At 41.5% G+C, this 16659-nt stretch overlaps 2 protein-coding genes across 2 annotated transcripts in view; one reads left to right on the forward strand and one right to left on the reverse strand.

Moving 5' to 3' along the window:
* The window catches only part of LOC143276472 (uncharacterized), a 31088-nt gene extending 18593 nt beyond the window's left edge, over positions 1-12495 (reverse strand). Inside the window, exons 1-3 of the mRNA XM_076580982.1 lie at positions 12342-12495; positions 10548-10613; positions 346-569 (exon numbers count right to left, since the gene is read on the reverse strand). Of these exons, the coding sequence (XP_076437097.1) occupies positions 346-569; positions 10548-10613; positions 12342-12445 (394 nt within the window). The 5' untranslated portion in view covers positions 12446-12495. The remainder of the gene's footprint in view (positions 1-345; positions 570-10547; positions 10614-12341) is intronic.
* A 258-nt stretch (positions 12496-12753) lies between these two features.
* Positions 12754-16659, forward strand: part of LOC143276415 (uncharacterized) — a 37802-nt gene continuing 33896 nt past the window's right edge. The window contains exon 1 of the mRNA XM_076580902.1: positions 12754-12903. Coding sequence (XP_076437017.1) covers positions 12838-12903 — 66 coding nt within the window. The 5' untranslated portion in view covers positions 12754-12837. The remainder of the gene's footprint in view (positions 12904-16659) is intronic.

The following is a 16659-nucleotide window of genomic DNA, read 5'->3' on the forward strand; positions in this document are numbered from 1 at the left end:
ACGAGGCACCCACAATGAGCCGCCATGACACAATCGGTTAGGCACTGGACTTCTGATCCAGAGTTCACCAGTGGTCTGGGTTCAAGCCTCTGTTTTAGCATGGTGTTGTGTTCTTGGAAATGGCACTTTACTCTGCTTTCCCTCACTTCACCCAGGTATAAATGGGTACCTGACCAGTTGGAGAAGGTTAAAAGTGGGGGAAGGAGAGAACTGGCCCCACCTTCCTCTGCGGATTCCTAGACAGGGCGGATTCCTAGACAGGGCGGATGTGAATTCATGGCTTAAGGGGCTGTGGGACCTTTAACATTTGAACTATTAAACAGTGGAGGGGTCAACAGGCACTACCGATGTTGTCCAACTTGTGCAGGTTGGGCAGTGTGCGGAGCACAGTCATACGATAGTTGTCTCCCTGGGAACAGGGGTTGTCCGACAGCCACAGGAAGCGCAGACGTTCCAGGCGACGTAGGTGGAGGACGTCAGAGAGCTGGTCCACGCGGTTCTTCCTGATGTACAGCTCCTGCAGGTTGGGGCAGTGAGCAAAGTCAACCAGAGATGTCAGATTGTTCACGCTGAAACACAGAAAGAAAGACATCTGTCTCAGTATCAAGGAGGCAGAAAAGTGTGCAGACTGACCCAGGCACACTACACCACATCTACCTATAGAAAAAAAAAGAATACAATATATACAGATAGATACATTATAACAAAAATAAAAGTAGCAGATGCCTGACCTTTGCATAAACCCAGTGCCATAGTCAGAGCCTTAAGAATGTCCCCAAACTGATACAAGGTCATGTCAGAGCCTTAAGAATGTCCCCAAACTGACACAAGGTCATGTCAGAGCCTTAAGAATGTCCCCAAACTGACACCAGGTCATGTCAGAGCCTTAAGAATGTCCCCAAACTGACACCAGGTCATGTCAGAGCCTTAAGAATGTCCCCAAACTGACACCAGGTCATGTCAGAGCCTTAAGAATGTCCCCAAACTGACACAAGGTCATGTCAGAACCTTAAGAATGTCCCCAAACTGACACAAGGTCATGTCAGAGCCTTAAGAATGTCCCCAAACTGATACAAGGTCATGTCAGAGCCTTAAGAATGTCCCCAAACTGACACCAGGTCATGTCAGAGCCTTAAGAATGTCCCCAAACTGACACCAGGTCATGTCAGAGCCTTAAGAATGTCCCCAAACTGATACAAGGTCATGGTCACTGCCAGGGTCAGCTCCTGGGAATATTCCTGTTTTAGCCCTACCAATGCCATACCTGCTAAAACAATTATCCAATGAACAAATGAACAAACAAATGAACAAATGAATATCGTTTATTGAAGTGAAAACCAGAAAACTTTGGGAACTGTCAAGGGAGGGAGCTGGAGTGGACGACAGGAAAACCAATGGACTGACAACACTGCAAAAGGACAAGAAAACCATTTGTAGAGACCCAGACTTTGACACACCACTGAGAGACCTGGAAGAATCTTGTGAACACTCCTTCACTGCAGTCCGCCCCAATGACTCTTCACAGAGTTATGGGGAAGATGAAAAAAATATATATATAAAATAAAATAAAATGAGGTCAACATTGCTTCAACTACAATAATAATTAAAACAGTACAAAAAAGAAGAAGAAAAAAATTCATCTATTTTTCATTGTCACAGCCAAACTCAACAGTTTCAGTTTCAGTTGCTCAAGGAGGCGTCACTGCGTTCGGACAAATCCATATACGCCACACCACATCTGCCAAGCCGATGCCTGACCAGCAGCGTAACCCAACGCGCTTAGTCAGGCCTTGAGAAAAATCGCTCTTCCCGGCGGGGAAACAACAGTTCTGCAGTAAAGGGGAGTGTTGGTTCCAGGGGATAACTGACAGCAGTGTGGTTCAACACCTTGACAGCAGCCCAGCTGACTTGCGCAGTAGTGCTGTGAGGCCAGATTAATCAAAGCTACCACATGGCAGCAGAATTAAAACCTCACAGCCTCGACTTGAGTGAGTGCAGAAGGAGATAACAGCAAAACCTGCAGACATCAGTTCAAGGTGAAGTTGAACTGGGAGGGTCATTCAATGCCAGTGTGACAGACCAGATGGGTTTGGGGAAAAGTGTATGCTGTAGGCCTTGTGTACAGCATGAACAATAAAACATGTTGAGGTATGTGATATCATATTGAGATTTATTTTGTTTTCATTCAGTTATGGTCAGGAATGGCATCCCCAAGCTACCCATATGTTGCTATATGATCACAACTGGATTTTGTTAATATTTATGCAAGGAGAAAGTTACAAAGTTCATACTTTAGTTTGTTTCTTTTATTTTGAAATAGATGATTTAATATTTGACAAGCCAAATAAGTGAACAAACATTCACAAAAAAGAACAAGAGAGGCAAGGCCTTCATTACTCGCTTGTGATACACTTTAAAAAAAATCTAACTGTTAAAACGTGTTCTGTATTTGTTATTATAAAGCTTCGGGTTAAAAGGAAAAGAAAAAAGAAAAAAAAGTCCTATCGGCAGATTCGATCCCCCGCGTGTTCGGGTGAGAAGAAACTGTCTTACTCATTACACTATCGAGGCTCCTTGGCTGACGTTAAAAAATATAATATTTAAACATGCTTTTTTAAAGGGCGATAAATTGATTGCGGTATTCACAGTGAGAACGCTGTTTAAATCATATTATTCTAGTGTATCTTGGGCATTCAAAAAATTTTTAAGGGCAATTAAAAATTCTTTTTTAAGTCCGCAGTAAAGGAGACGTGGCTATCACTGCAATCACACTGCAACATTTAGCCATTTTCTCTGGATCTAGATAGATGTACAAGTTTAGTTACACCCGGTTGACACAGTCGATTTGATTTCTCTTTTATGTTCATTCTAGTTTTATAGTTTTAAAGTTGATATGAAAATTGAGTATTCTGTTTAACTAATAACATGTAGAGCAATCAGCTTATCGTGCTGGTCACAGCACTGAAAGTGCTTTATTGAAAATTGTCAATGATCTTCTTACAGCCCTGGACAAAAATGATATTTCTCTTCTTTCTCCTCTTGATCTGTCAGCAGCCTTTGATACCATTGATCATGACATTTTGATAAACCGACTCTCCCATACTTTTGGTGTGTCTGGCACGGCTCTCTCTTGGTTCAGCTCTTACCTCTCCAACCGGGGATTTGTCCCAAAATATAATATTTTACTGAAGAGCAATGTGAGAAACTTGACCACTTTTTCACCACGTGCTTTCTACATTTCCGGAACAATACTGTCAGTCCCCGGCCTTCCCATTACTTAGTCTGCCCACTGCAACCCGAACTTCCTCTTCCTGATTCCTTTATTCAAACAGTGATCACTTGCGTCGCCTAACTCAGTGTCATTATAAGTTTCGTTTTCTAAATTATTTGCCACGTTAAAAACTCCCTGAAAGTGACTGAACCAGTCCTCTAAACCAATGTTGTTATTTACGCTCTTTTTTGTGTTTACACCACTTAACTTCTTTATTTCCTTTCAAAGTTCTGCTTGGTTGTGTAAAGGATTCAGCTGTATTTCTTCGAAATTCATGTTTTTTCTGCCTACGTAATTTTCTTTTTTTATTCTTTCTTACTATACTTTTAATATTTAAGCCTGTCACTTTGAAGCCTGTATTTTCTAAAACTTTTAATATCCTTTTACATTTCAGTTTTGTATCTTTGCATTCCTGATCGAACCATACACGTTTTTTTTGTTGTTTTTTTTCTCTGTGAGATGGCACATAACATTTTTTCACCACGCATTGTGCAGCAGACTTCAGACAGTCATTGAAAGTTACCAAGGCATGGTCAACATCTTGTTCTAATTGCTGAATGGCTGCTTCCAGTCTGATAGTACTGTCTTCAACATTGAATTTTGTTATAAATTCTGCTTCTTTCGCCTTGTCCCATAAAACTCTATCTACAGCAGTTCTCTTATTATTGTGAGTTGTTTTGGGGATAGTTTCAAACTGACAAAATAACCGGTAAATGATCTGAATCTACCAAATCAGCTACTGTTTTCCATGAAAGCTTCAAAAGAAGATCACGAGATACAATAAAATAATCAACCACACTAGACCCAGAATCCAAAATGAAAGTGCAACTGTCATCAAAGCCATATTTACTAAGCCAGTTTAAAATACAGCAATCAAATGTGTTACAAAAAGCAAGAACTTTTTCACCAAATTGATTGATTTCTACATCCTGCCATATTCTTTAGAATGATTTCATTTGTTCTTTTGTTTTGTCCACATCTTCACATAAACTGAAGTAAAAAAAATTGTTAGCTGTACGAGAATTCAAATCACAAAATATCAAAACACAAAAATCATCAAAAGACTCATGTAGATCAAGTATGCACTTTTCTAAGACCTCAGTTCCAATGGTGTCTTGTTCAAAATTTCAAAAAGGAGAATCATGAGGGGGGAATGTATGAAGCAATCATGAAAATATTTTTCTCAACACTCAGCAGGTCTTTTGATACCTTTAAAACAACAATGTTACTGGCATCATAGTTCACTCTCTCTCAAAAAAAAGCAGAAAAACATTTATTGACTAACACAACCACACCCCCGGAACATCTCCCTTGCCGTGACAGCTTCGTAGCCTTTGATGAATATATGTGAAAATCTTTAAATGCACTGTCTCTGATGTCATGGTCCATGAACGTTTCTGTCAGACAACAATGTCATACCTTTGGGGAAAACCAACGAATTCACTAGCAGATAATTTTGATTCTAAACCATTAACATGATAATTGAGAAAGCTTCTCACCAGTGTCTGCTGCTACTTCACCTCGGGATGAAGAAGAAGAATGATGTGGCATACTACTGTCTTTGCTGTGTGCACTGTCTGACTGTGCACCCTTGAGTGCGTCTATAATTTTTGGCTGATCCTTGGACCACTAGTTGTATGTCCACGAGCGTAAAGCACGGCCTTCATCTTGCCTTTCTCTGGACTTGCTACTGACACAGTCCTGGTTCTGGATTGTGACTTGTGAGTACCAACGTTAGTAGCACGGCCTGTGGAGACTTCCTCATCTTCAAGAAAAGAGGCTGCCTGCTGAGGAAGAGAAGGCTCCTCCAGAACTGTCCCTTGCTGCTTCAAGTGTTGATGTTCACCAAGACGCTCCATTTCATGCTGCTCTTGTCGCTCTTCTGTTGATCGTTCCTGCCCCGGCTTGTTCTTGCTGAAACAGCTGTTGTTCCTTTTACAGCTCCTGTGCTGCTGCAGATTTTCTTCGATATGGTCTTGTGGCAGCTCTTCTTGCTGTTGCTGCTTCTTTGTCCACATCTGGTCATGTTGATGATGGTACTGCTTTTCCTGCAACATTTCCCTCTCTTGCTGTTGCTGTCTTTGCTGCTGACAGCGCTCACCTTCCTGTTCACATCTTCTTGTGTGCAGTGTTTCCCTGCTTCGCTGCTGCTGTTCCCTGTTCTCTGTTTTGCTGTTGCTGTTGCCTTTTCACCCTAACTGGCACAGCTGTTATAAGCAAGGAGACTGCTGTTTTTGATTGGTTGGTCCAGTCGTTGATGGAGTCCTTGACTTACTGTCTGCTGCGGTCCTGTTTGCTGTGGATTTGGTGATTGGTGAGGTGTGGGCAAGGCACTGAACTCTTGAGATGTTCTCAGAGGGCTACTTGATACGGGGGAAAACCCTAATCTGTACATGGAGGGGTCTTCACCCCATGCCATGTTTTGTCAGTTCAGTAGTGGGGTCATTGTAAATGGTCCAACAGTGGAAAATATCCTGTCATCATTTGTTGCCAATTGGATGGCCCATGTAGAAAGTGCTCCCCTTGTTGAAGGTCAGGGTGAACAGCTGGAAATTGTTCCATCTCTTGCTGGTGCTGAGGAGGGACAAGTGGACATCCTTCCATCTCTTGCCATTGATGACGTACGGGAACATCTCTCCTGTAACTGGTGTGTCACTTCTTGATTACTGTAGAATGTTTTCATTAATGTTGGTTCATTAATGTTGGTTGTGGTTTTGTAAGGAACACCATCTGCATACAATTTACCAGGTAGTCTGCTCTCCTTCCTCAGTTGCTGGCACTGTTCTCTTTAGTTTACAGTGAGATCTGTTGCCACTTGAATATCTTCCCTTCTTAGCCGATCTCTGAGTTCCCTGTCCTTAAGAATGTACAGCTTATCTTTCATCTGTCAAAGAAACGATCAGACCTCACTGCCGATTTCTATCTCCTGGCTTCCCGATACGACAGGTGTACTCAGTGTCCTTAGTAGACCACCATTTGTCGGGTGAAAAATAGCTGAGTACTGCCACAATTTTGTGAGTGTCACTTTCCTCTTCCCAGTCCGTTAATTCATGGATACCGAAAAATTTCAAATTCCTTTCTCTTGATGAAATATCCTATTTCTCTAATCTGTCTTCAATTTTCCTCAACCTATCATGTGAGGAAACACTGTCTTGTTGAAGTCCACTGATATCCCACCTATTGTCTTTGATGTTCATTTTGGCATCTCGAAGTTCGTTTTCAAACTTGTGAAGGTTTTTTTGAGGGTTGAAGAAGTTATTGTGAATCTGCTGGCTGAGATTTGCAGCTTGAACGTAGAGGCTTTGTAAAATCTGGGAACACACTAACTGAAGCTGTGGCTGAGTGACAGGAATTCAGTCAGTGGATATTCAGCACTTGTCATACTGCATTGAGTGAGAGCTCAGCTCAACACCTCTCCCTTCAACGGCCTGGAGTATGTATGTGTGTGTGTGAGAGAGAGAGAGAGAGAGAGAGACAGAGACAGAGAGAGAGAGATTTCAAGGGTTTTTTATTATTGTCCTCCAATGTTCCACCCTGACACTATCATTTTTCTGTTGTTTTTTTTTCTTTTGTTTGTTTATGTCTGTGCAAAATTAATTTTGTAAATGATGGAAGAGGTATCTGGTTGTTACCTGCACTTGTTTTCACCCAATATCGATTGTTTGACATGAACTTGGTCAACCAGTGATGGATGGATCCTCTTCTGAGATACACATTTTCAGTGTCAATGCTTGTTTGCCAGCCAGTGCTTCCGTTGTAACAACTGAGCTAAGCAGACCACTCAAGCCAAAACCACTCATGCCATAATCACTCATGCCATTCACACATTTGTGACCTCCCTTGCATCCTCTGTGGATCCCAAAGCATAATGAGTAAAGAGATATAAATTATTCATATGGTACTTCATTAGTGACTGCCATATTTCATTTTCACTTCTTGTTTTTGGCCTCTGTTTTCTTTCTATTCTTTATGTAGCTGTGTTGTTATGAACCGAGTGGTATTTTTATAAAGGGGGCGGTACAAAAGAATTACTGATTTTCTGTATTAAAGGATAGAAAAGATCCATGCACTGGCCCTGGGATATATAGCAGGCCAGTTACAAAAGGATTTTTCTATTGTTTTATTGCAATATTAAGTAAAGAAGAGGAGAAGAAGAGAATAAGAAGACAGTGCAGTGATACGTAGCAAGACACTGTCCGTTGGAGCGACACACACTGTGGGTGACACACAGTCAGTGGTCAGTTAGCTGGCTATCACCTCAAACTGGCTCAGGTGAAAGTGACCAGTGATCACCCACTCCATCTATTTATGCACGTTATGCGAACTGCAAAGACGCTCGCGTATGCTGCGATGCAAATCGGCTCAAATCAGGCCAAATTTGATTAGAATTGTGTTTGTTACAAGGTGTCCAGTGATAGGTTTCTAAATGATTCCTGAACTGATTCACGTTGGATTGGTCGCAAAAGAAACAGCCCAACACCCACTTTCTAATGAGTATAAAATGACGTGATTATTTAAGATGAATTTACAATCTTGATTTAAGTCACATGAACTGATAAGTTCTTAATGAGCTTCTCGCTGAAAATTAATCAGTTTAACATAGGCAAATACAAATGGTATAGATTTAAAGATGGAGCTGCAACGATTCTGCCTCTATATAATACTTGTAGTTTACTGATCCGACAAAAGAGATATCTAATTAAATACGGTATGTCAGAAACACAGTTTTCACCTCAGTCAAAGCCATCAAGCAATGCTAGTTGCGCAGTGAATGTCGTTAAGTGTCGACAATGAAAATCGGCTTTGTATCTTCTAAATGCTTGATCTATTCTCATCCAAACACTACAGTTGTGTGGCTTTAGTTTCCAACAGTAGTCACGAATAGAATTGTAAACTGTAGCATTATATGTGACGAGAAGACAAAATGACGTAAGTTTAGCGTGAGTTGAAATCTTTACACTGACGAACGATTAAACTGAAATAAAATATGCTTCTAACTGATTAAAGTGTGTGCATAAGCACAACAAATATAATATTGCAGTGAACGATACAGAGACTTGATTTAATAGATGTTTTGAAGCAGTTGTTTAAAAGGGGCTTGGCATTTGCAATTCGAATGGCGTCACACATTCTGTGCGAGTCCTTGAAGACTGGTGTGTTAGTTGCGAAAAAGGTGTCTGCTATAGAGCTTGTGCGTGAAGCAGTAGAGGCAGTAGCCAGCAAAGCACTTGGCTACATTTACATGTCCCTTCATGGGCATCTTTTGGAAGTCATGGGTTTGATATTTTTCTCCTGCCATGATTAAGAACAGCACTGAATCATGACTGGTGTCTCTGGATCACATGCCATGATTAAGAACAGCACTGAATCATGACTGGTGTCTCTGGATCACATGCCATGATTAAGAACAGCACTGAATCATGATTGGTGTCTCTGGATCACATGCCATGATTAAGAACAGCACTGAATCATGATTGGTGTCTCTGGATCACATGCCATGATTAAGAACAGCACTGGATCATGACTGGTGTCTCTGGATCACATGCCATGATTAAGAACAGCACTGAATCATGATTGGTGTCTCTGGATCACATGCCATGATTAAGAACAGCACTGAATCATGGTTGGTGTCTCTGGATCACATGCCATGATTAAGAACAGCAGTGGGAGGGGTATAATAGATCAATGCTATTGATGAGATATTCATATTTCAACAGGGGGAGGGGTATATCAGATCAATGCTATTGATTAGATATCCATCGTTTCAACAGGGGGAGGGGTATATCAGATCAATGCTATTGATTAGATATCCATCGTTTCAACAGGGGGAGGGGTATAATAGATCAATGTTAACCCTTTGAGCCCTGACCACCGCTTTACCGGTGGTGGGGAGGGGTGGCATAATGCCTCGCCACTGGTTGAGTGGTGCGTAAACACTTGTGTCGTGTTTTGCTATTGGTTGACTTATATTGAAGAACCAGTCAGAAAAACCATAATATTCTGACATCAGTGAACGTAGTACCAACATTGCCGCGCCTTTTCACTGTGTTTTGTGCATGTGCTTTGGATAAAAAAGACTGATTTCTACCATGAAGCGTGCAGAGTCTCAACCTGACACGCTCCTTTGATCAACTGATTCTGCATGCTCAGATTCATTTTCAACATCACTATCTGTAGCAAAATCATCCGATTCAAATTCCACCTCACTATCAGAGTAATCATTGTCATACTCTACTTCCGATAAATCATCAAGCATATCAATTACTTGCTGCATTGTGTACAGTTGTTTTCTCGCACGTTTTGTCCCTGATTTCTGCCCTGATGGGCCAGGTTGAGACTCTGCATGCTTCAAGTGTTTACACACCGCTCAACCAGTGTCTGAGCATTATGTCATTTTTCTCTGCCACCAGTAAAACGGTGGTCAGGGCTCAAAGGGTTTAATACCAATTATTTGCAAATTTTGGCTCAGGAGCTCAGGCAGAAGGGTTAAAATTGCTCAGGAACTCAGGGCTCAAAGGGTTAATGATGAGACAATCATCGTTTCAACAGGGGGAGGGGTACAACAGATCAATGCTATTGATGACATATTCATCGTTTCAACAGGGGGGAAATTACTGTGGAATCAGGCCTACAATTGGCTCACTTCCTCAGAGACAACTCAAAAGGGCTTCAGTCAGTGCCTCTGATGGGTTGATACTGAATGCCAATGACCCCTCCCCTCCAACAACCATCCCCTGCTCTGCTTATCTTTCTTTTCTGTTTTTTTTTCCCCTTCTTCTAGGTATTGCACCTTTGTAAAGCTATTTTTTTAATAATAGGAAAGTTGTTTATTTGACAATAAATCAAACAAATTATTTACTGGAAAGGCAGGCATCATAATGGGAAAAGAACACAAAAATTAAAAAGACAAAAACTGAAGATGGCACGAAAAAGAAAAATTCCCTAAAGGTTGACATTATTGCTAATAGAAATAGTCCAGCAGACAGCTTCCTAAAGGGGTGGGGTGGGGGTGGGGTACTTTTTAAAGGTGTGGGGATTTTATTTATAAAGTTTTCTGGATGGGGAGAGGGGTGTGGGGGGATAGATACCATTATAAAGTTTTCTGGGATTGTGAAAGATCCTCCATCATCCCTACAGGGGACCCTAAAAGCTAATTCTAAAGTTGACTACACTATCACCTGAACAACAACTACAATAATCAGAATAAATTTCAACTGACATGACATCATAACAATAATAATTCTAACAACAACAAAGGGATACAATCCATACTGACCTCAAACTACAAACCTCCAGATTAGGCATTCTGCGAACAATGCTGGCATCACCAATCTGAGAAGCCCTGGACAAAGACACATTCAACAATCATTTCAAATCAACATAAAATCCATCCTGTGCTCTTCACACATTTGTATGAAGTCTAGTTACTGACACAAATAAACACATACTCTTACAATATTTAACAATAATAATAATAATGGATACTTATATAGCACACTATCCACTTTAAAAAAAAATAACACATCAATATTACATACACTCACCAAAATGTGACAAATGAACTACACACACACACACACACACACACACACACACACACACACACCAGTGTATGGTTCCTCTAAAATTTCTCATTACACATTCACACAGAGAAAAGGAAACCTTCACTGCATTACAATCGGCATGAACACACCATTGAAAACGTCAACATCACTGGACTGTGACTGCAGCCCACATCCTACAGAGCACAGCTGTCCACATTGAGGACAGAACATAGCTTTGTACAATGTAGCACTGATCATCTGACTGACAGGTGTCAGAGCTAAGATGCAGTTGTGCAGGGAGGAGTATGATGGGACGCCATTCTAAATGATTCTTTCTATCACGAAACTATGACACTGTGTGTGCTGCTTGACCTCCTCAAGGTCAGCAGTCAGCCTGTCAGAGTAGGGTGGCATGCAATGCTGGTTTACTGGGTAATGGAATGACCCTGACCCTGGATCATGACCTTTGGACACTGAACTTGAATGCCAGATCTCTGGCCTGACATTGGAAAGCACCTTCAGGTTCTTTGTCAAGAAGCTCAGAGCTTTGCTGGCTTCAGCACAGGTGTTGGTGTCGATGTACTGTCCCTGCGAAAAGTCAGACCATAAGCTGAACCTGGGGTTCTTTGTGGAGGACTTGACTTCATCAAGGGTGTAACTGTGAGACTTTAGTTGGACTTGGGAGTGACACAAGTTGACCCCAGGATCCTCTGTGGAGGACTCGGCTCCAGGGAGTGAATGTGAGGCTTTAGTTAGACTTGGAGTGTGTACAGGGTCAAGAGCAGCTGTCTGTACCTCTTGGAGTGGAACTGAAGGGCCATGTCCCATTTTTTCTCTTACATAACAATCTGACAGTGACACACACACACACACACACACACACACACTAACACTATCACACTAACACTAAAACACATACACAAGAATGAAAGAGAATGGAAACCACATGATTTGAACTGAAAGGCCATGTCTGATTTCTTCTCCTACATGACAATCTGACAAAGTGACACACACACAAACACACACACACACACATGAGCAAGCATGCTTGAAGTTGCACACCCTAACACACACACACACACACACACACACACACACACACATGAGCGCGCAAACAAACACACATGCAATTTGCAAGCACGCTTGCACACCCAACACACACACACACACACATGAGCAAGCATGCTTGAAGTTGCACACCCTAACACATACAAACACACCACGCACGCACAAGCATGCATGCACACATCACACACACACACACACACACGCACACATGCGCGCGCAAACAAACACACACGCAATATGCAAGCACACCTTACACACACACACACACACACACACACACACACGCACACACACACACATGTGCGCACACTCAGATACACATGAATTAAGAATGGACAACAGAGAATGCGACTGCAGACAATAATTCATATGCAACAACAAAAAGTCAAAAACAATTAACTCAGAAGTCAACGAAACAAGAATGATCTTGTCAACTTTTACTGAGCAAGTTTTCTCACCAACAGTTGAGTTTTCGAACACTCTCCAAGTCTGTAGCTCTTGTCCGAGCTAAAACCAGAGCTTCAGTTAACTTTGTTCCTTTTTCTCTCTCTGAAAGAGCCATGATTTCTATCTGTTGTTTATTTCTGCATCGGAATTCCGTCGTCCGCCTAAAACCGGAAGTTTATATGTTATCTCGCAGAAAATAGTGTCCACTTCTCATGCATGTAGCTTAATTTCAATAGGTCTGATACTATTCATTAACAGTTGTCGTTGTAAGAATGTTGATTTGTATTAAACTGTTTCTTTCTAGTTTTGGATGAAAATAATTTTGATCAATGAAATTTGATTTTGTTCTGTGTCTTCCGGTATGCTGAACTTGCGCGGTAGATTCGAGTGCTTCCCTGTTTTAAAGATGTGTACCTCCTTGCACTAGTATCAAAGGGACACAAGAATACTTGCACATTTGGGTTTTTGCTTTCTTCGGTTTTCAGCTTGTGTCATCGAATATTCAAAATGGATTGGCCTGCAATGAAGAGACTTGTTCGCGAACAGTTTGACGGACTCAGTTCAGAGGTTCAGGTAAGTGAAACTGCGATTTGACCTCTTCAACAATTTGAAGTTGAGTAGCCACGATCACCAGTTTCAGTAGCTCAAGGAGGCGTCACTGCGCTCGGACAAAACCATACACGCTACACCACATCTGCCAAGCCAAGCAGATGCCTGACCAGCAGCGTAACCCAACGCGCTTAGTCAGGCCTTGAAAAAAACCCAAAAAACCCCAAAACGGGGGAATAAATAATAGATAAGCTTGCATAAATAAATAAATAAATAATAATTATAATATAGAAAAAGGTAGTAGTAATAATATTAGTAATACTAATAAAATGATAATAATAAAACATAAATAAATAAATAAGACAACAATGGTGATAAATAAGCGAATAAATGTAAAACATGAAGACACACATTCACACATACACCCACACATGCATAACAGAAATGCACCAAACATGCAGTTTCACAGATATGAAAGCACAGTCAAATACATATAAACGTACATGAGCTCCAACACACACACACACACACACACACACACACACACAATACCTTGCACCTCCTCTACCCCCCTCCTCCACACACTCATTTCTAGTCTGAGTATCGCAGCTTCCACGACACACACACACACACACACACACACAAACACACACTCACAGAGATGAACACTTACTTGTACAAGCACATATGAAAGCACAGTCAAATACATATAAACGTACATGAGCTCCAACACACACACACACACACACATTACCTTGCACCTCCTCTACCCCCTCCTCCACACACTCATTTCTAGTCTACGTATCGCAGCTTCCACGGCACACACACACACACACACACAAACACATACTCACAGAGATGAACACTTAATTGTACAAGCACACACACATACGCCCATATCTCCCACCTCCAACCCCACACACGTACATACAAAGATATATATATATATATATATATATATACACGTTCCAATATCCTGTTGCTCCCACAGTGTAGGCATGCATACACTCACATACCTCATCCTCTATCCCACCTCCCCCCGCACTCCCACCTCCCCTCACACACACACACACACACACACACACGTACACATCTCTCCTGACACTTGTGTACACTTTCACTCTCGCGCATTCACAAACGCACTCAAAATCACAGACCCACACAAACACACATATACACACACGCACAGAGGCTGCCACTGACTGGCCGCAAGAGGGATGGGAAAAGATCTCTGATGCCAAGAACGTGGCGTCTAGTGTGTTGCTCAGTTTATTGTATTTGGAAAGGCCCACGGAGACTCTGTTCCGTTTTGAAGAAATTTGCGCAATGTTGGTTTGGAAATGATGCCGATATTTGTTTGATTTGCAAAGCATCGTGCTCTACCTTTCATGTTAGACTTGCGGCCGCTCCCTCTCTCTGCTTCTATTTCTTTGAGGCGATCGATGGTGTAATGGCCTTGTACCTGTTCTTTTTGGTATTCTTTGACTTTTCTGAGGATTTCCGATTTTCCTAGATGTAGGCCGCTCGTTGGTGTTGCGTTAGCAGCAAGTCTGTCAGCTCGCTCATTTCCCTTAACACCTGCATGTCCCGGGCAGTATGACCATGTGAGTTTTTTAATCTGAAAGTTGCGCATTGCGTTATGCCACTCTGGGCTTCCCATTCCGCTTTCAATTTTCTGTATGAGGTTCATTGAGTCGGTTAGAATCATGGCATGTTGGTTTCCGGGCGTATGGATGGACGATAGCCACTGGAGGGCATGTGTCACAGCTTCAACTTCCATCGTTAGGCTGGAGGTTGTGACTTTGTAGGCAGCATTCTCTTCCCAAATTGCTTTTCCATTTTGTTTCGCAGTGAATCCCCAACCAGACTGGTCTTTGGTGACTGAGCCATCTGTGTATATGATGATGTCCTCTTCTTTACTGTTTTCTTCTATAAGTAGCTTCACTTCCGCATCAGTTTTGCCCTCTGGCCATTCCCGACAATGTCTTCCTAGAGTGGGTGAAATGACTGTGTTGAATAGATGGTTGAGGTTTTCGGGGGTTTTCTCCCATTCTTTTGTTTCTTTCAGGTCTTGTAGTCGGCATACTAGCTGGATTGTGTCTTCTGCTTGCCCCATCCATGATCTTCCTCGTCCTAGACGGCTGCCTTTTGGTTCTTTGACTGCATCATGCAGTGGGTTTTGAGGGTTTTCTAATGCTTTGAAGTAGGTCTTGACCTGTTCTAACTTGTTTCTGGCCTGCACTGAAGGAAGGTCAAGCAGGTATCGCATGGTTTCTGTGGGCATGTCTTTTGTTGTTCCAAGGATCAGCCTCATAGCTTCATTTTGTACTCTTTCTAATTTTAGGAGGTTGCTTTGAGACGGTGTTGTTAGCCCAAGTCCGTAGTCGATCACACTGAGGACGAGTGATTGGTATAGCAGGAAGAGGTGGCGTTGTTCAATTCCTTTGGTTGCCATTGCTTTTAAGACTGAAAGGCCCTTTTTGCATTTGAGAACAGTATTTTCCGTATGTTTTCTGAAGGTCAGCATCCTGTCGAAGTGTATTCCTAGGTAGCGTAGGCATTCAGTTTTCTCAATTTGAATCCCATCGAATGACACAGAAGGTGGTGATTTGCTCGCGGTTTTGTTGTTGAGGGTGCACAGCAACGTTTGGGCTTTCGCTGGATTGATGGAAGATCCTGTGTCTTTGCACCACGATCACCATGGTAGTAGTAGTAGTAGTACAGGGACTGGCAAGTCATCTGCATAGACCTCTCGGCCTTTTTTATGTCCCCATCGAATCTTTATCTTCACTTCTTTCCTTTTATTTAATTTATTTATTTTCATCTGTTGTTTGTTGTTGAGCGGGGTACGTAAGTTCACTACTGGCAGTCTGCAAGAAACTTTGTTTTCATTTTTCATTAAAAAATTTTTTTTAAATCACGATGGTGTTGGTGTCAAGGAGATTTTTGAACGTGTTAGTATTTTGTGCAAGTTTAACTTCGGCAGGTAATGCATTCCATATTTGTGCAATTCGGTTAGCCAATGAATTTTTTCTAAGGTTGGTGTTGTAGTGTTCTAAACAATCTTTCTTTACTGAGTTCCTTGTACTATCATAATCCGACATTCTAAAGATATGTCTTGCATTTACATCATTTATGTTGAAAAGTTTCGATCAAATCTCCTCATCTACCATTTTAGTGAGTGTAGATTTAAGTATGTAATTGTAAGTCTTTGTTGATAACTCATATTCTTGCATTAAAAAAAAATAATTTAGTTTCTCATCATTGGACCCTTTCTATTGCTAGATTATCTTTTATAGTCTTAATGTAGCCAAGCGCTCTGCTTGCTTCAAAAACTGTTTCGCACACTGAGCTATAGCAGACGGCTTTTTCGCAACTGACTTGCCAGTCTACAATGGCTCACGCAGAATGTATGATGCCATTCCCGGTTTGATGCAAAACCCATTTTAAACTTGTTCTCTAAACATCTATTAAATCAAGTCTCTGTATCGTTCACTCTAATATTATATTTGTTGTGCTTACACACACACTTTAATCAGTAAGAAGCATACTTGATTTCAGTTTAATCATTCGTCAGTGTAAAGATTTCAACCGATGCTGAGCTTACATCATTTTGTCCTTCTTGCCACACAACCACCCACAATTAGTTCACTGTACGTGATTGGGTGAGCGGCAACTTGTGTTTGTGACACAGTGTATTTAATTAAATAACTCTTTCATCAGATCAGTAAACTGCAAGTATTATATACTGGCAGAATCATCACAATTCCATCTTTAAAT

The sequence above is a fragment of the Babylonia areolata genome, chromosome 32 (genome assembly GCF_041734735.1).
Source record: "Babylonia areolata isolate BAREFJ2019XMU chromosome 32, ASM4173473v1, whole genome shotgun sequence".
In the NCBI taxonomy this organism is placed as follows: Eukaryota; Metazoa; Mollusca; class Gastropoda; order Neogastropoda; family Buccinidae; genus Babylonia; species Babylonia areolata.